At 41.6% G+C, this 20,476-nt stretch overlaps 1 protein-coding gene and 1 pseudogene across 2 annotated transcripts; one reads left to right on the top strand and one right to left on the bottom strand.

The window, feature by feature from the left end:
* Positions 1 to 857: 857 nt before the first annotated feature.
* Positions 858 to 5,896, top strand: LOC110916487 (internal alternative NAD(P)H-ubiquinone oxidoreductase A1, mitochondrial). 2 transcript variants are annotated; one of them, XM_022161211.2, is made up of 11 exons: positions 858 to 992; positions 1,314 to 1,348; positions 1,689 to 1,761; positions 1,897 to 2,471; positions 2,554 to 2,767; positions 3,507 to 3,667; positions 3,749 to 3,814; positions 3,903 to 4,066; positions 4,484 to 4,598; positions 4,694 to 4,876; positions 5,587 to 5,896. In XM_022161211.2, exons 4-11 carry the CDS (start codon positions 1,923 to 1,925, stop codon positions 5,740 to 5,742), a joined length of 1,608 nt encoding a protein of 535 aa, XP_022016903.1. In that variant the 5' UTR covers positions 858 to 992; positions 1,314 to 1,348; positions 1,689 to 1,761; positions 1,897 to 1,922; the 3' UTR covers positions 5,743 to 5,896. The 2 variants fall into 2 exon arrangements, with proteins under 2 accessions (XP_022016903.1, XP_022016901.1); XM_022161209.2 differs by lacking the exon at positions 1,689 to 1,761.
* Positions 5,897 to 6,270: 374 nt separating this feature from the next.
* On the bottom strand, positions 6,271 to 7,353 carry LOC110919706 (annotated as a pseudogene).
* Between the last annotated feature and the right edge of the window lie 13,123 nt (positions 7,354 to 20,476).

Genomic DNA, 20,476 nt, shown 5'->3' with positions numbered 1-20,476 from the left:
TACAGAAACTTCGATTAACATGAAATCATCAATTCTTCAAGAATGCATTTTAACCAAATTCCTCAAAACCTCAACACAAGCATTCAATTCCAGCACCAAACATTAACAGATCAGTGTTTGTGTTCGAATGAAACCCACCAAATCTGATTCGAATTGAACATTAACAGATCTGGGTGATTCAGATTCGTTAAACCACCACCATACACCCCCAAATCCGATTCGAATCATTGCACATTCAGATTCGAATAAGTGATTAAGAGAAGAACAACTTCCTTATTTTGGTGGGTTGTAGAATCGGACAGTAAAAATGTTTCTGATGTTGGAATCGGACAAGAACCGGATGCTGAAAAAGAATGGCCTTCACCAAAGTCTGATAAGACGCATACACAGGAACTTACTCCGACTCCTGAGCAGCTAGCTTCTTTGAATCTAGCAGAAGGGCAAAATACAGTAATGTTCGAATCAATGGTGAAAATGGAGATAAGGTGTGTGTTGTAGAAAAATAGGGAAGTTGGGGCTAGGGTTTTGAGAAAGTGAAAAGGGTAAGGATAAAGATGATGAGTGTTCTTGAAATCCGGGTAAATAGAAATGAGATTTAAAGGGGAGGAGAAATTACAAAAATACCCTTGCATATGACAAATAATTAACCAAGGTTAGGGGTGGAGTTAGATTTAGGGGCCAAAATAGTTAGTTATAGAGACCACGGAGACACAGTTGTTAAAAAATTCTATTTTAGACTAATATAGTAAAAGTGATATAACCACAGGGGTCAAAAACGTAATTTACTCTATTAAATTTCTTGATTAACTAGGGTTAATTTGAAAACTCATTCAGCTAACCATAGTAAACGTAACTTTAGCCCCAAGGAGTGTACCAAGTCCTTTTTTCTCGCATTCATACAACACCCATCAACCTTCCTCCTCCTGTCACTCTTACATTTCTTTCTTTACTTGATCAAACACCATTGTTACACATTCTCAAATGTGTTCTTGGTAATAACTTTTTCTCCTTTTTTACATTTATATCTTCGATCCACTCATAAAAATTGGAAAATTTGTAGTAAATATGTTCCCACTTTTAACCCCTTCTCACAATGTAAATCTTTGATTCTCTTAACACAATTTATAGTAACTAATTTTGTTTCCTTTTTTATGGTGTATCTGTTAATGTGAATATTGGGTTTTATTCAGACAATTTCAATCTTAATATATTTGTATAAAAGTTGTATATTTGTATTGACCCTCTAGGTGTTTGTGAAATTGCCTCAAAGAGGGTTCAAGCTTATTTTTCTTTATTTTATGTCTGTGTTGCAGGGCGTTGTGAAGTGAATACTCGTCTCTAACGTCAGGTATTTTGAATATTCGTATGAAACGTATGTTTTGAGCGTTAAACATTGAACACAAATTCATATATATATATATATATATATATATATATATATATATATATATATATATATATATATTCGTGTGTGTGTGTACATTGAATAGATCGATTTGATTTGTATTGTTGTACCAGGTAAACAAGAAGATCCTTGATCCTGATTACCTATGCAACAATAATATAATAATTAAAAAAACATTCCAAGTTACTGGGAGATTGTTTTTGACCATTAATATGTTTGCAGTTTGTTTGTTTTGATCTGTAGAAAGATTATTCATTTGTTTTCATTATACAAAATCTTGTAGTTGTCATCATGTGATGAACAAATCTATGCTGCATTTCGTTTCGCATTACAATTTTTCGACAAGTACTTAGGCGGTACAGATAATTTGTCTTTTCTTCCGTTTTTTTTTCGTAAACTTCGATTATATATAATGTTTCCATACCTATATTACTGCCATTGTATAAATACTGTATACAAATTCACTAATCTTATATAAATGCATTTATCAGAATACGTTCAGATTTCGTATCGCGTAATGGCATTGGCAAGGCTTTCAAGAAACTGGAAGCAATCATCAGGAACATACGCCATTAACCGCTGCATAACAGACAAAGATGTCCCTTTCAATGCCGAAGCAGTTGACAAGATGTTGTACGTACAGACTGTACGAAAAGTCGATCACATGAAATTTCAAAGCAACGGGACACGTGCAGTTCAAGGATACAGGTTTGCGCATGCCGAGAGGGTATCCGAGGATTATTCCGACTCGAGAAGTGATAAATTCCGGTATGGTAATCTTGAAGCTACTAAGTCAGGTGACAAACCGAGAGTCGTTGTTCTTGGTACCGGCTGGGCTGCGTGTAGATTCCTTAAAGGAATCGATACCACAATGTACAATGTTGTTTGCATTTCACCTAGGAATCACATGGTCTTCACTCCGTTGCTAGCGTCGACTTGTGTCGGAACTCTTGAATTTCGTTCTGTAGCGGAGCCCGTTGTGCGTGTTCAGACCGCTTTGGCTAAGGATCCGAATTCATACTTTTATCTCGCATCCTGCACCTCAGTTGATACCGACAAACATGAAGTAAGCATGTTTGTGGACAAACACACACAGATGCAAATGAAGGTTTTCGTGTCTTAATTAAGGTGTTGTTTTGAATGAACAGGTGTATTGTGAGACGGTTAGCGATAATGAGAACCTGTACGAACCATATCGGTTTAAAGTTGCTTATGACAAGCTTGTAATCGCTTCGGGATCCGAGCCGTTAACGTTCGGCATAAAGGGTGTGAAAGAGCATGCATTATTTCTTCGTGAAGTTAGTCATGCTCAAGAAATACGGAAACGACTTCTTTTGAATTTGATGCTCTCTGAAACTCCAGGTAACTAGTTGTAAATTTAGTGACGATATGTAATAGCATTTCGACCCATTTAATTGTATATTGACCGATTTTAAAAGGAAACGGTCGAAAGGCATCCATCCAGTGGGTATTCTTAATGCATAAAACCTCCTAAATCACGTTATTAAAATCATAGATTATTACTGAGATAAATAACATATTGTAATCATGTCAGACATACTAATTTTTATAGGGTAAATTGCATTTTACGCCCTTTAAGTTTGAGTATAATTGTTGGCGTTGTCCTTTAACTACCAAAATTACACCGAATGTCCTTTATGTTACAGTTTCTCATCATGCGGTGTCCTTTTGCCCTAACCCAATTAAACTTTTATGTTAACTCTTAACATGTGCCACTCACATGAGGGTCTAATGGTCACTTTCACTTAAAATATATCTTCCTCTTAGAGTTTCACGGGTTTTTTTTTTTTTTTTTGTTTTGGTTATTAAGTGAAAATGACCATTATGCCCTCATGTGAGTGGCACATGTTAAGAGTTAACAGGAACATTTAACTGGGTTGGGACAAAAGGACACTGCAATGATGAGAACTGTAACATAAAGGACATCCAGTGTACTTTCGTTAGTTAAAGGACAACGCATGCAGTTGTGCTCAAACTTTAAGGACATAAAGTGCAATTTACTCTTTTTTGTATAAAGATCACATAAGATTTGGACAAAGTACCTGTTTTTGACGCCATAAATTCCACTTGACGTTTTTAGGCATATCCGAGGAAGAAAAGGAGCAAATGTTGCACTGTGTTGTTATCGGAGGAGGCCCGACTGGAGTTGAGTTTAGTGGTGAATTGAGTGATTTTATAGTGAGAGATGTTTATCAACGTTATGCGCATGTTAAGAACTATGTTTGTGTCACCCTTATTGAGGTAATTATTCGTCTTGCTTTATACCACGAATAACATGTTTGCTAAGTACAATATTTTTGTCTGTGTCTGTTTTGGCAACAGGCTAATGAAATTTTGTCGTCTTTTGATGTTGGGTTACGTCAATATGCTACAAAACACTTAACAAAGGTAACATTAAGATCGCTAAATGTATGAAAAACAATGTTTAGTTTGCTGTTTAAATTTTAATTATATCTAACAAGAAACTGCGTATCAGTACGGTGTACGTCTTGTTCGAGGAGTTGTGAAAGAGGTGCACGCGAAAAAGCTTATTCTTAGCGATGGGAGTGTTGTACCTTATGGACTTCTGGTGTGGTCAACCGGTGTGGGTCCCTCTGAGTTCATAAAACAACTACAGCTTCCCAAATCTCCTGGTGGAAGGTAAATTTATTTCCTTTTGTTACAAACTAGAATTTTGACCCGTGCCGTGCGCTGCGGCAGCAACATCGCGTTTGTGACTTTGTTACACGCGTAACGATGATGACATCAACGTGTGGTGGCCGCACATGACGTTACACGTTTTTGACGCTGTTACACGCGTAACGATGATGACATCAACATGTGTATCACATGTCACAGTGTAAAGTCGTAAAAGTAATTTAAATAAAATAAGATGTCAAGTTATGAAGTAGAAAAGGTTGGCGGGTCAAAGTTGTAAACTACCAAAAGTTAGAAGTCAATGTGTGACTTACTTAAAGACAAGGGTTAATAGTGTTTCATGTCAAAAGTTTGAGGGTGTGAAGTGAAAAATGTTTCCGCCTCTGAATTATATTAAGAAAAATGTTATCAAGTATGCAGGATCGGCATTGACGAATGGTTGCGGGTCCCTTCTGTTGAAGACGTATTTGCGCTTGGAGACTGTGCGGGTTTTCTTGAACACACGGGAAGGCCAGTTCTTCCTGCTCTAGCTCAGGTTTGACCTTTGACTTAAAATGTACTCAGGGTTGACTTTATAAAGTCAAAATAAACCTTTTTTTACTAGCGGAGCATGCTTAATGTGAAAAACAGGTTGCTGAAAGACAAGGAAAGTATCTAGTTGAACTGTTTAATAAAAAGATCGGGAAGCAAAATGCCGGAAGGGCTTGTTCCGCAAATGATGTCGATCTTGGTGATCCGTTTGTTTACAAGCATCTCGGAAGCATGGCTTCTGTTGGGCGATATAAGGCACTGGTCGACCTTAGCCAGACAAAGGTAATAATGACAATCATATCACTTTTGTTGTCCCGTTTTGTGTATATTTAATGGTTAAAATATAGGGCTGCAAACGAACTGAACTTTCAACGAATAGTTCATGAACCGTTTGGCGGGAAGTTCGTTTGTGTTCGTTCGTTTAATAAAAGAACGAATGCGAACAAAAAAAATGTTCGTTTAGTTAAACGAACGAACATGAACAGAGGCCGCGTTCGTTCATTTACGTTGATGAACGTTCGGTAACATGTTTGTTTATGTTCGGTACCTAAAATTTTAGGCTATGTTCGGTACCTAAAATTTTAGGCTATGTTCGTTTGTTTGTTTTCTGAGACACTATTTTATCTTAATAATGTTTATCAAAATTATCTTATGTACTTAAGTATGTTTGGATTTTATTGGAAATAGAATATATGTTCATTTGTGTTCGTTTTTGTTCATGAACGCTTGCTTGTGTTCGTCTATGTTCATGAACATTTGTTCGTGTTCGCCTGTATTCATGAACGTTTGTTAGTGTTCGGTACCAAAAATTAACAAACGAACACGTTCATTTCCTTAATGAACGAACACTAAGTGTTCGTGAACACATTATATCCTTAACAAACGAACACGAACAAAAATACGATTAAAATTGAAATTCTATCACAATAACAGTCTAATAAAAGAATTATATTTATGATTTTTTGTAATGTTTATCATCTTGTTTACAACAGGATGCAAAGGGAGTGTCGATGGCAGGGTTTGTGAGCTGGCTGATTTGGCGGTCGGCTTATTTGACACGCGTCTTGAGCTGGAGAAACAGGTTATACGTCATGATCAACTGGGCGACAACTTTGGTCTTTGGGAGAGATAATACAAGAATTGGATGAAACAGTTAATCTACATCAGCTTTAGAATTATGAATTTTGTTACCGGTATTGTAGCGGGATACATTTTGAACACAAACTAATCAATATGATCACATAATAAGAACCATTCAGAAGACATTTAATAACACGATTCACTTATTTCTTGCGCGATTCAGAAGATCGCTTTGTGTCAGTGGTATGGTGCAACGGATTTCCGGGTTGGTTCATGGGAACTCGGTTAGTTTGATTTTGACATCCTTTTTTAGTTTTGTTCCTCTTTTTGTCTTTGGAGTCTCTATACGCGGATGATTGTGGTTTTTCCTGTTTTTTGGGTCAGAATCTATTAGGTTTTATGGTTCGGGTCGTTGTATTCTGGCTAGTTTCTTGCTGGTCGGGGTTTTGTTTTAATAAAAGTTTGGCCGACCAGTGGAACAACAGCACAAGTACAAAATGAAAGAAACAATACATAAACATACATTTTGAACACAATTAAATCAATACAATCATATAATAGATACCAATCAGAAGACTTGTTAAATAACAATAGACTTATTTCTTGCATGTGATTCCATTCCCTCCACCTTTGCAGTCTAGCATGCCAGGTCCCATCGTTACCGGATAATGTTCATCCTTGATATTAACAGGAGTTAGTACGCAAAGGTCACAATCTGTCGCGAGAAGTGAACTAGTCTTGTACTTGTCATCACCACCACCCACTGGCATTGCGACTCCTAGTTTTGCTAGATTTTCAAAATCAGGTCGATAAGACCATGGGGTGTGGGGGTCGTCCCCTTCCCGTCTCTTCTCGTCGCCCTCATCCCACACTGCCCCCTCCCCCTCGTCGCGGCGCAAACGGCACCACCAGGCCGGTGGAGACGAGCCATCTGATTGGTTTGTTCTCTCTCTCTCTCTCCTTTATTATATATTGGTTTTTATTATAGGTTGGGTAGTCCTCCACACCCTTGGGTAGTCCCCAAAGGGGATGATCCTCCACCCAATGTGACGTAGCGCCTACGTGGCGGATAGTCCCAAATGGACTACCCAAACCACACCCCATGGTCTAAGTTCTACCAAAAATCCCTTCAACATTAGCTGACAAACCAAAGAATCGGAATTGTACTTCTAAATGTGCAAAGCTGTCATTTTTCGGAATATTATAATATGTATTTTACTATTTTCTTCAGATACTGAAAACATATTAATAGATATTTCTGCAATATCAGGTATAGTGACGGTTAGACTATTGGTTGTTGAAGTCCTTTCAGCTTGTACATCGCCTTTGGTTGAATTCCACTCGGATGTATGGCCTTCAGGAATGTGCAAGTCTGTTCCATCGTATGATAACTTTAGGTGATCAACACTATCCTCCCATTTTTGGGTCTTAGTTGCTTCAATGGTAAAGTTATGATTGCCAAACTTGAGACCCAATGCTTGGATCCATGTATAGTCGCGAGTTCTACCTTCAGGTCTAAGTCCAATAAAACATGCATTTATTTGGATATTAGATTCAGATATCAAGTTGAAATGTTCATTGCTCCTTCCATGAAAGTAGAACACAATTCCATCTCCACCTATAAATCGTGGGTCGTAGCATGCGTGCGAGCTATCAAATACAAATAGAGAATTTATCATTTAAGCATCTAGGTACTCTCTCCGTCCCATTAAAAGTGTCCTATTTTGAATTTTCAAAGTCTTTATTTATAAACTTTGACTTTAATTATATATTTTTTGTGTTATATAAAACTTGATGAAAATTAACCCGATAAAAACACTTGTAAAACACACTCAAATCATATAACTTTCATCAAATATTATCTAACACAAACAAAATTATTTAAGGTCAAAGTTTATAAATAAAGACTTTGAAAATTCAAAATGTGACACTTTTAATGGGACAGAGGTAGTATAAAATTATATTATAATTCACTCAAGTGTTTTCTGTGGATTTAATTCTTTGAACCAACTAAATAAAACAAAAATCACATATCTATATCTATACTACATTAGATGGCAAGGATGTAATTTCATAGTTGGGTTATTAATTAATGAATTGGATTGAAATTTAATGATGTTTAGTTATTAATTATGTTGAGATAATAAATAAAATGTGAAGGTTAAGTAAAAATTATAATAACAATATAATAACAAAAAATTAATGAAATAAAGTTAATCAACTTATGAGAATAGTAAATAAAAGGTATTTTGTCACTCGGCAATTCCTGTGACTGTGGTCATATCATTGTTGGTCATTCTTCCAACTAGTGAAGCTTATTAAGTAGTGTATACAAAACCCCACATACTGACAGTACTTTCCATGTAAGAATACAAAGATTTAATCAGCGTAATATAAGTAATAGTTTGAAAACATTTAGGGTTTTACAGAACAACTGAGTAAAAGAGAATGACTCACTTTGCAGATTTAGAATTTTCAATAATAGCCTTCTGGTCTAAGTCATGGGTTCCTAATTAAACACACAATGCAACACGTATTAGTGTATTAACCCAATTCAAACTTTAACGATAATCATGAGATCAAAACCACAACGTAGATGAAAAAGTATAGCTGAAGGGGTATGGTCCCAGATCTCGCGTCAACATCGACCGCGAGTGACCATTACCCTTATCAAAACCCCCGCTAGCTAACAACCTACTTATGTCCATGTGGGAACGCATCGACATAGTGGTCGAATCCAATTTGTCCAGTGATGGAGGAGGACTTACCTGGAATAGTAGAACGGTAGAGTGATGCGGCATAGCATCACATCTGGTGTATGAAAACGGAAGTATTCACAGCGATGCGGTCTCGCACCGCGTCCAGTGAACACTTCTATCAATACAGGGAAGCTGGATAACAGCAACAGTCACCACAGGCGACGATGCGGCTAGCACCGCATCTCGCGTATTTCTTGATCACAAGCAAGAGACGCGATAACACCAGATGTTACCGCAGGCAGCGATGCGGCTCGCACCGCATCCTATACGCCCAACAAGTGGGACTGACACACCAGTGCAAGTAACGCCACTGACAGTCATCTGTCAGGGCTACGTAAATAACAGACTGACGTGGCGTAACCTCCACACCCGACAAGCCTGACACACCTGCAAAGGTGCAGCACGTCGTCAGTCTGTCCATCATCCTCCTCCTTCACTCCTTGGCTATAAATACCAACCCCAAACCAGTTTGAGGTATCTCTTCACAACTCTCTCACTACTACTACTATCATTCTTTGCTTCCCAAGCAGATTACTGATTCTCACGCCGGAGAGTGGTAACAAGGAGCACCCCCCACCCCATCCTCCTTGTTACGAGTCACGGTTTGTTTCCTTGTGCAGGAGATCAACCCACCGGTGATCCAGTCAACGATCCTCGGGAGGAAGGGATTAACCCTTCTTGACGAGACCAGTGAGTTAACCCTGCCCGGTTAACCATTGTTTCATCATTGGCGCCCACCGCTACTCTTAGCACGTTTTCAGCTATCCTTTTCCCTCTCTCAAGATCATGACTGATCATCAAAACAACACTGGGGATAACCAAAATCCCACAAACATAGGTCCGGTAGGGGTCAATCCCTCAACCTCGCAACCCGGACACATCGGCACGTCAATGCAAAGGGGCTCATCCCTTACGTTTGGACATGACTTATCACAGTACGCATCTGTGATCCCACCAGGCATGGACCTTCATGCCTAGTATGACCAGCAGGCAGCCCTCCTGACTGCAACATACAACCGCGCTTGTGCGGAAGCGCAAATACAAGTTGGGCCTACCCCAGCACCGCACACCCCTGCTGAACGTATTCTACAATACGAAGGCAGGGTACATTCACGTCCAGCTTCGAGAAGCAGACGTGAAGACCGCGGATCATCTTACTGTTCGATCCACACAGTCAACGAGGACGATTCCTCGTATGGGTCCCACACCAGGGGACCAGTGCATACCCGCCTAGGTCCTCACGTTGAGGACAGACGACGGGCGGCATCCCGACATGGCTCTGGAATTCAGAGCCGGTTGGGCCCGCAACCGTATACCGAAGGGTATGGTCGTACCGACCCGGACGACCATACATATATCGGGGATTCGCATGACACCAACAGCAGACCGGGAGGACGCAACTATGTCCCTCCCACTCATCCCCGCAACACATACCTCAGGGCCTCAAAACGCCCTGAGAACCAGCCGCACAGGCCCAAAGCTGCGGCCGAAAATTCCAAATTCGCCCCGCGAATTGCCCACGCCCATGTTACCACAACAAAATTCCCATTCAATGTCGGGAAATACAACGGGTCGTCCGACCCGGACGACCACATGAACGTTTTCATGGGCGAAGGGTGCAACGGCCTGTGGGACGAACCCACCTGGTGCAACTTTTTCCCCCAGACCCTCATAGGCCTGGCCAGGGCATGGTTCGATTCTTTGCCAGTGGGATCACTGGCCTCATTCGAGGACTTGCACGCAAAGTTCCTCGCTCATTTCAGCCAACAACGACGTCACGTACATGACTCGTTGGACGTCATGAACATCTGGCGAAGGGACGACGAATCTTTAGAAGCATTCGTCGTCCGGTACAATAAAGAGTGCCTAGAAATAGGTGACGTGCAGGACCAAATGGCACCGAACCATTTCATCAAAGCCGTTAGGGACAGGCAGATGGTCATGACCATCTCTGGCAAGGAGGGCTTGCCTAAAAAATGGGAAGATGTCATGGCCGCGGTCAAGACATACGCCCAAACGCAGCGGTCCCTCGAACCGCATATGGCAAAGGCACAGCCCCAAGCCGAAACCTCCCACCAAGGGTCCAAGCGTAACAATAAACGCAACCGGGACGTTGGAAATCGCGATATTTCCAAACCATACTTCCCGCGGACCAGCCCGTTTGACCCAAGGAACTACAATCCCCAACGGGACAACCGGGCCCCAAAGAAAGATTCTCGGGACCGCAACTGGACCGAGATCATTGTGTCGCCAAGCGAAGTCCTTCTTACGGACGCACAGCTCTTGCGACCGGCCCAACCAATGAAGTCCAAGAAAAATCAGGACCTCACACTCTATTGTGAGTACCACAAGGACTCGGGCCACACCACAAACAACTGCATCAGTCTCCGGCTGGAGATTGAGCGAGCCTTAAAAGAGGGGAAACTGCAACATCTTTTGCCAGGTGGACAAAAACCCACCAAGCGCATCACCCCTCATGGCGAAGGCACCTCCTCCGGGAAGAAGACCATGTACGTGGCCTCCACGCACATGATCAACGGAGGTAAAGGTAGACCGCACAAAGCAGCGAGAAGGCCGGACAATGACTGGAAAGACGAGCAAGTCGTCTTTCCAAAAGTCCGAGGCGGACCGCGCGACAGACGTGCCGTCGTAATTATAGGCCAACTGGCACATTACTACACCGAGCGTCTATTCATCGACCCGGGCAGTACTTCTGATATAATCTACGAACAATGCTTCAACCAGTTCGACCAGGAGGACAAAGATCGGTTGCAAGCAGTAGATTACCCGTTGGCCGGGTTCGCAGGGGAAACTGTCTTTCCCCTGGGCCAGATTACTTTTCCTGTGCGTCTTACCAGCGGAAGGCACACAAGAACAGAAGAGGTAAACTTTATGGTTTTACCTCACACCTCCAGATATGACGTACTCCTTGGGAGGGAATCCCAAGGTGATTTCAATATGATTACGTCCGCCCCCACTCTGCTGTCGGTTTTCCAACTGAATCGGGGGTCGCGATAATCTACGCACGAAGGGACGTCATGATGTCGGACGAAATACGTCCGACCAAGGTCGCAAGGCCCACCCCCAACAACCAACCAGAAAAATGGGTTCTCAACGCGAGATACCCAAAACAAAAGGTTACCTTGGGTCACGCCTTGTCCCCGACCACAAAAGCGCACCTGAAGCAGCTTCTCTTTAGGAACCAAGACATTTTCGCATGGACACCCGCAGACATGACAGGGGTCCCGCGTGATATTGCGCAACATCACTTGAATACCTTGCCAGGTATCAAGCCGGTGATCCAAGGCCAACGCCACCTTGGATCCGCTAAAAAACCAGGCGATGCAAGAGCAGGTCGAAGAACTGCTCTCCGCAGCTATCCTGCGGGAAGTTAAATACCAGACTTGGTTATCCAACCCAGTCATGGTAGAGAAACCATCCGGGGGCTGGCGCATGTGCGTCGATTACAAGGACCTCAACAAAGCCTGCCCCAAGGATTGTTACGCACTTCCAGAAATCGACGAGAAGGTCGATAACCTCGCACCATTCAGATGGAAGTGTTTCCTCGATTGCTACAAAGGTTACCATCAGGTACAAATGGCAATCGAGGATGAAGACAAAACGGCATTCCGCACTCCTACTGGGAATTACTGTTACACAAAAATGCCGTTTGGGTTGCGCAACGCGGGCGCAACCTATCAAAAACTGATGAACGACACTTTCTGCGGGCAAATATGCAAAAGTGTCAAAATCTACATGGACGACCTAGTCTTCATGAGCATGGAGGAAGATACCATGCTCACAGACATCGAAAGAACATTCCAGACTCTGCGAAGCGTTAACATAAAGCTCAATCCAGGGAAATGCTCGTTTGGAATAGAAGAAGGCAAATTCCTTGGGTTCATCGTGACTAAAGATGGATTCAAGGTAAACCCGGAGAAAGTTCAGGCGATCGAGCGCATGCCATCGCCTTCAACGATGAAAGACATGCAACGGCTGGCCGGCAGGCTAGCCGCACTAAATAGATTCTTAGCCAACCATGCAGCTAAGTCCTATCCCTTCATCAAGACCCTGCGGAACTGTCTAAAGAAAGAACAATTCCAATGGACCGCAGAGGCAGAAAATGCTTTCCGGGAAATGAAGGAGTGTTTGATACAACTCCCGACTCTGACCGCACCACGCAAAGATGAACCACTCATATTATACCTATCTGCCATGGACAACGCGGTAGGTGCGGTATTGATAGTCGAGCGGGAAGGGGTTCAAACACCCATCTATTACATCAGCAAGATGCTCAACGACCCAGAAACAAGGTACTCAATAATGGAAAAGTTGGTATTAGCACTAGTGCACGCATCAAGACGGTTGCGACGCTACTTCGCGAACCATGTTATCACGGTGCTAACCAATTACAGGATCGGCCCGATCCTATCCAAACCTGACATCTCTGGGAGATTAGCAAAATGGGCAATAGAGCTGGGCGCGCACACACTGAACTACAAACCGCGCCCTGCGATTAAAGGCCAGATCTTAGCTGATTTCGCCGCAGAAGTACCGGTGAATCGCATCCAAGAATGCGAAGAAGCACAAAACCCTGCACCCACACCATCTTCTCCAGAAACATGGGCACTATTTACCGATGGGGCCTCCAACGAAGAAGGTGCAGGCGCAGGTCTGCGACTCGTCAGCCCTGATGGCCAAGAACTTACATATGCAATCCGCCTCGATTTCAAAAGCACAAATAACGAGGCCGAATATGAAGCCATACTGGCAGGACTACGTTTAGCAGTCAAACTCGGCGTACAACATCTGGAAGCGCACGTCGACTCTTTGTTAGTTGTAGGACAGATACGCGGCGACTATGCCGCAAAGGGGGATATCATGATCCTCTACCTCGAGCAAGCCCTGCAACTAACATCACAGTTCACTTCATTTAATATCCGTCATATTAACAGAAGTGAAAACAAATCCGCAGATGCACTCTCCAAACTTGCATCCACCAGCTTCCAACACCTGGCAAAGGAAATACGTATCGAAATTCTACAAAATCCTTCAGTACCCCTGCGCCAGGTCAACGTCATCCAATACGGGACAACATCGTGGATGACACCAATTATTGCATATTTGCAATCAGGTGTGACTCCCGAAAGCAAGTCAGAGGCACGCAAGCTACAATACAAAGCGTGCCACTACCAAATGGGAGACGGTATCTTATACCGCAAATCATACCTAGGGCCACTCCTACGATGCGTCAACCCCCAGGATGCCACATACCTCATCAGAGAGATACACGAGGGTATGTGCGGCATACACGCAGGACCACGCATGGTAGTGGCCAAAATCATGAATGCTGGGTATTACTGGCCCGGCATGCACCTGGACGCCGTCAAAGAGTTGCGCAAATGTATCAACTGTCAACGACATGCTCCAAAAACTTTGCGCCCCAAGAACAACTTGGTCCCGGTCACCACCGCATGGCCCTTCCAGAAATGGGCAATCGACGTTGTGGGACCTTTCCCTGACGCACCAGGTGCTGTCAAATTTATCATAGTAGCGGTTGATTACTTCACAAAATGGGTAGAGGCAAAACCGCTCGCCTCGACCACTGCTATGATAACAAGAAAATTCATATGGGAACACATCATCTGCCGTTTCGGTCTACCAATGTGCATCGTTACCGATAATGGCACCAACTTTGCTGCTGACGAATTTCAAAAATGGCTAGAAGATGTCATACCCCGATTTCCACGTGTCTCACCAGTGGGCCCGGTGGGGGATTACCGTGACGATGTTGGCAACAATATAGTCAAACCACACAATTATATAAATGCACAGCGGAAGCTTAAAGATAAATATATACTTCAACCTCTGGTTGTAATATCAAATGTATTACAGAAGTCGAATATATCCACAGCGGATCAAAATAATAATAAAATATTGTTCATTCAGATATGGCATCGAGTTTGCGAGACTATTCGTGATGCTTAGGAAGCTAATACCAGCCCATTTCGTATAGTACCTGCACTTAATCTTTTTGGGGAAAATACGTCAGTTTACACTGGTAAATACATTCAACTGACACATTTGAAAATGTTTATTAAAATTGATTTGAATGCACAAGGCACAAACTCTTTTATAACTTGGGAAAATTATTAAAATCTTGTGAACGTTTTACATGTTCTTTTATGCGTTCAGTAGCCCGGGTCGTGCCGGGTTAAAGATTTATAGACACACCACATTACGTAAAACCGTAGTATAAAAACCAACGGCTACGTCTTTTAATTTAATGTCGACAATATATACCGGGTGTACGCCTACACCGGGATGTCGATGGTCGTGGCCATTTCGTAAAATGATGCCAAGGATATCCGGGACAACGGTCATTAAACCCCCCAAAGGCTTTTAAGAAACAAAACTGTTTAAATGAGCCAATCATATTATTTAATTAACCACCTAAGCGATGGAAAAATATAATGCTCAATCAAGCGGTATTAACATACCGTAACCCAAGCCCATATAGGGGAAATAAGTTAAAGTATTTACCTTTGCAAGTATATATCCTTAATTCGATTAAATCGCCGACAGCTTTTACCGGGGCTCCTAATCTGGAACGAAGGTTTTAATTAACCTCTTAGAATCCTAACGGGTCCTCATATTGGCCGTAGCCTAGACCGGTTGGTTCTGATCTATGAATATGGTTTAATCGCGCGAAAAGGCGAAAACCGAGAATGGAGTGTGATTCTGACCCAACAAGTTCAGAGACTTGTTTTATATGGGTTTATGGTTCACACTCTGGATTTTGGGGTTCAAATAATATTATTTGACCCGTATCGGCTAATTTATGAAAACTAGTTTCATAAGCCGAACCGTGCACGCAATAGGCGAAACGGTTAACCATGAGAGTCCTACGCTTATTTTCTAAGTCAATATGCCTTAAAGAGGTTGTGGTATCAGTAGGATACCTTCCGTGATGCCCGTAACGAGTTTTAGTTAATATTACGCCCCGTAGGGGTTTTTCGGTCATTTTAAAGACTTTTAAAGAGCTTTTCGAGTTCTACAGGAAATCTGAGTTTCCCGAACAGCTTATAAAGCTTAAAATACTTTATTTATTATTTGGAACCGGTAGCAACTGGAATCGGGTCAAAAGACCTTGTAGAACTCATGTTTTGGCCGAAAAGGGCATATTCGGTATTTACCGAACCGTAGCCATAACCGCAGGTTATGAGCAAGGTAAAAATTATTAAAAATCTTTAAAATTCCCAAAATATTATTTTAATACAGTGGGTAAAAGTTTTGGTGGCGAAATCTGGGTTTAGATAGGCGTTATGCTAATTGCGCCGTTTATTACAAAAGTTTACTTTAATTGCGCTATTTAGCATAACTCTCATTCTAGATCTCGGATTGACGTGAAACATTAAGGACATGCTTATAATTTAATAAGCAAGGTTCTGATCCGTTCACGTGTCCGAAATACTCGTTTTATTTTCAAAATGGCGTTACGGTCAACCTTTTAGGCGATTAACGGAAATGCGCAAAAGATTCGGATAACTCATGAACCGATCACAGAGGTTTATACCATCATGTAACCTGGTCCTAAGAGAGTCCTAAGGTATATCTATACCTCACTAAAACGGGTCAGAACTGAAGTCAAAGCAAAAGTCAAACTTTTGCGACATTCGGCTCCGAACCGGGTCAATATAGCAAATGGTCGATTCAAACGAGCGCAAACAAGTTTATATACTTATTATCATGTTTTATGATTGTCAAAACAGGTTTCATAGCATATACATTACAGATTATGTACAAAATGGCAAAACGACTTTCTGTTGACTTTTTAAGTGCGCGTTTGACTCGATATTTGACATAGTTAGAGTGGTGATCAGAGGGAACCCTTTTAGGGGTTTATTATCCACATAAATACCAACTCATAACCACTTTTGATTCGTCATAAGACTGAACCATCACTGATTTAATTAAAAGTCAAACCGTATTTACGACGGTTTGGTTTCTAGCCATTTACTAAGCATAAAATGAACTACAATTGATCTAAGCAACTTACAGAAGTTGAGAGCTGATTATAGAGCAGAGAAGAAGACTTGGAAGCTCTTGAAATGATCAGATAGAAGTGTTTTGAGTTGTGATGAACTTATGGACATAACCTTGCTATTTATAGCCAATGTCAAGGTCCAAGATCATCACATAAGGGTCTACAAGTGCCCTTGGATGAATGGCAGGTGCCCCTAAGTGATATGTGTCACACCCCCAAAATACCACCCAAGAGAAACCCTACTAGGCATGTGACAAACCAATAACGAGCCACTAATCATATTGAACCAATCACAGGTTGTTAAATAAAATCATCAATTATTACTGAAAAGTACCGTCAATAAGTTTAAATGAAAACCAACATGTTCAGCGGAAGCAAATAGTAAACCAAGTTAAACTGTTTCAAAACCAAAGTATAGTATCAAGAAATCAATCACATAAATCCTTCCAGTCGACCCATGACCACTCCAGCTACTTCAGACAACAAGTTCCAAATCCAAGTAATCTAACGACCTGCGAGCATGCAACAAGTGTATCAGACAAGGCTGGTGAGTCCATAGTTTTACAAAAACGTTGGTTACCAAGTGTTTAGTTAATCCATTGAATTTAATTCCGAAAGTAATGTTGAAAACAATGTTGATAATACCCCCAATACAAGACGGCTTCTGATTATTTTGCCCTTTCTCCAATGCTCCTATCATAGCATTGGTCATGACTAGGTCATTAGTTCAACACCCGTCCTCCCAGGTACGGGGTGAGGTTGCCAAACCTAAGTGGCGCTACTAACTAATACCATGTTACCTTCCCGGTAACCAAACAACACGGAGGGACTTTAAAGGTGATAGGAAGAGTATATTATCCAACATTCCCGTTTTTACCCAAAAGACTTATCCCTGCCCGGGATACCCACTGATTGTCCCAACCACCGGGACGCATGCTCAAGAGAGATGAACTCACCTTTGATTTGCTCGGTAAGATTTATTACTTCTACACTTTAAATGTTAAACCCGTCACACGCGACCTAATGTATAGTAAATGTAAGTACACATACGTAGGGTCATGCAATACCCTAATGTCCAAACAATAGATGTTTTATCGATTATAGTTTAACAAGTTTAGCGGTACATGAAATAATGCGCAGTCGTATTTCTCTTAGTCAATGGCATGTTAATCCCTATCATTCAACTGATTTAGTGTATACAAAATAACTTAGAATGTATTCAACTATAATTCAGTATACATGAACTTATGAATTCAAATTAATTGATCACATAGTAACACATGTAATAACTTGAAAGTGTATTGATTGTTTAATTCAAAGAATAATCCCTCATAACCAATTGAACCCCTCCCCACTTGTCTATTAAAATAAAAAAACATTGATACACAGGTGACTATATTCTTTACATGTGAAACATTAAATGCAAACCCCATAACAACTTTAAATTTGTACCATTCAAATTAGTTAATGTAAATGCTTTTGAACTTTAAGTTCTGATTATTGGAGACTCTAAATGTGTTCGGACTATGTAATATTAAATTCGAACTCATTAATATTCATATGTGGATCATTTAGTTGCAATTGAAGTACCATGTGCGGCCATTAATTTGGTGTGAACTTATGTTTTTTTTTTTTTTATATACGGACCACTTAGAAATCATTAATTATTTAGCATGCAATCTTCTTTATTATTTAATATCGATAACTCACTGTTGCATCTCATGGTTATAACTCTAACAACCTAAAACTCACACATATGTCTTTATATATCTAAGATTTCCAATAACAAGATGTATATATACAGCACACATATCAACGCAATTAACAGTCATACCCTCATGTATCTAGCAATCAAAATTCATAGATCACAAATATTCGTTGACCATAATCAGATTCATAGAGCCTAATCATTATGTAACCTACATGCACACTTTCACACACCCCTACTGCACATGCATGACACAGATTTCAAACAATTGCACATGCATATTATAATATGAAATCACTAACCAAAGAATGAAGGGAGGTGCACGAGTACAGTAATTCTCGAGGGGGGTGGGGTCTGCGATCGCACAACAGGAAGAGGAGAACAATGCGTTAGGGTTTTATTTGAATTATCATCTAATTACTAGCCTAACACATTTGATATATACGTTAAGGGGTTGAGGCGGTCACAGGACATTCGAAGTGGGCTTAGGCCCAGTCGCTTGGGCTATCAATAATACTTAAAAGGATCCTAAGATAACCGGCCCCCAACCAAGGCAATTGTACATTTGGTCTCTATCCGGCCCAATCACTATTTTAGTGTGTGTGTGGAGATGCGGCCTAAAATACGTGGCCCAAACATACTAACATGCTAATTACCCGAGTTATCATAAACGCTGAAGTTTAACGGAATTATAAAAGACGCGTTGGAAAGAAATAACAAGGAGTTACGATCGCAAGGTTAAACATTACTAACCTCGAAGGTTCGGGTTGTCACATCATCCCCAACTTGAAAGAAATTTCGTCCCGAAATTTGACAAGTAAGCACAGAGAAGTGAAATGAGAAATCAAGATTGTTACGGATTTTCCCCAAGTGCCACATCATCCCCAACTTGAAGCGGAATTTCGTCCCGAAATTCACCAATAGTACCAAACTTAGACTGGTCATTAGAAAATAGTTGAGGATATTTGAGCTTCATCTAATCTTCACGTTCCCATGTGAACTCCGGTCCACGCCTTGAGTTCCAACGAACTCTCACAATTGGAATACGACTATGTTTACGAACCTTTACTTTCTGGTCCATGTGTCCGATTAATTCCTCCAGTAAAGATATCGCACGTGTCTCATCAGACAACCACTGCCTTAGGTTCGAAACATAAATGACATCGCGCACGTTACCCGATTTGTTTAGGTAACTCGAGTTTGTAGGTTACGCAACCGATTCTTCCAAGACTGTTGGATGGTCCATCATGACGTCAGTTAAGCTCGCCATGCTTCCCAAGCATTCCACACCCTCCCAGGGTGTTGTGTATTGCCGGACATAGATCATGCATAGATCAAATTCAGAGATAGCAGGAGTTGGCACCTCGTCCCTAAAAGCCGCCTCTCTCACAGGAACATTCACACTGTGAAGACTCGTCAGTTTTCTTGATTGCATGAAAGTGTGCTAGTAACGTGAGTCCATCATCGATCACCCAGGCAATAATGTTTCCGTTTCGAGTTGTAAGTAGACTAGTGACAAATTCCATGGCAGTCTGTTTTCATCTCTATATGTGTGTTTCTGGTTGCTAAAATCCCACCTTAACTTTCCACAAGTCAAACATCGTTCCAATGCGTGACTATATGGGCCTTCAGGCCCGGTCACCAGTACATGGTCTTCAGGCTTTAATACATCCTATCGAAACTCAGATGAATAGGATATCGAGGCCCGTGTGCTTCGCCTGCACCAGTTCCCTAAGGTTGCTGTATAGTGAGGTCCATATTCGTTTCATGAAGTAGTAAATATCGTCCGTCCCGCCAAGGTTGCTTCCCCATGCCCCGCATGGGTCAATCTTGAGAACTCTCTTCCTTCAGTTCTTCAATTTGAATTAGGCGAGTTTGATCAGGTATGTTAAAGTCGATAGCAGGCTGCAAAGCTCGTGCACGTCCAGGTTTCACGGTCGTATTCATCCAATAGCTCCATCCAGCGATGTCTTTACATGTTTAGCTCCTTCGAAACAAGGGTATACGGGAGGCCCTTGTGATCGGTCTAGGTAGTGCGTTTGGTACCATCCAAGTAGTGCCTCCAACTTAAATCCAAAGACTATGGCTTCCACCGTAGGTCGTGACTCGTGCAGTTCTTCCTGTAAGTCCACCACGTGGGTCATCTCCTTCTCATGTTGCGTCGATGTGTAACTGGGACTCTGATTCGAACCATCAGGGTATACCGCCAGATCATCGGTACCCTCGGATAGAAGTGATGCTCAATGCGTTGCAGGGTTGAGTTTCAAAAGCTGAAGAAACGTTCCTCT

Source organism: Helianthus annuus, chromosome 16, assembly GCF_002127325.2.
Source record: "Helianthus annuus cultivar XRQ/B chromosome 16, HanXRQr2.0-SUNRISE, whole genome shotgun sequence".
Taxonomy (NCBI): Eukaryota; Viridiplantae; Streptophyta; class Magnoliopsida; order Asterales; family Asteraceae; genus Helianthus; species Helianthus annuus.
The sequence above is the reverse complement of the archived record's forward strand: the minus strand, read 5'-3'. Positions and strand labels throughout refer to the sequence as shown.

What these genes read in the sequence shown, in the direction of transcription:
- LOC110916487 (XM_022161209.2), top strand. Translation starts at nt 1,923, where the DNA reads ATGGCATTGGCAAGGCTTTCAAGAAACTGGAAGCAATCATCAGGAACA. An exon ending in GATGCTCTCTGAAACTCCAG is followed by an intron (nt 2,768 to 3,506) that starts GTAACTAGTTGT and finishes TGACGTTTTTAG; the next exon opens with GCATATCCGAGGAAGAAAAG. An exon ending in CTACAAAACACTTAACAAAG is followed by an intron (nt 3,815 to 3,902) that starts GTAACATTAAGA and finishes ACTGCGTATCAG; the next exon opens with TACGGTGTACGTCTTGTTCG.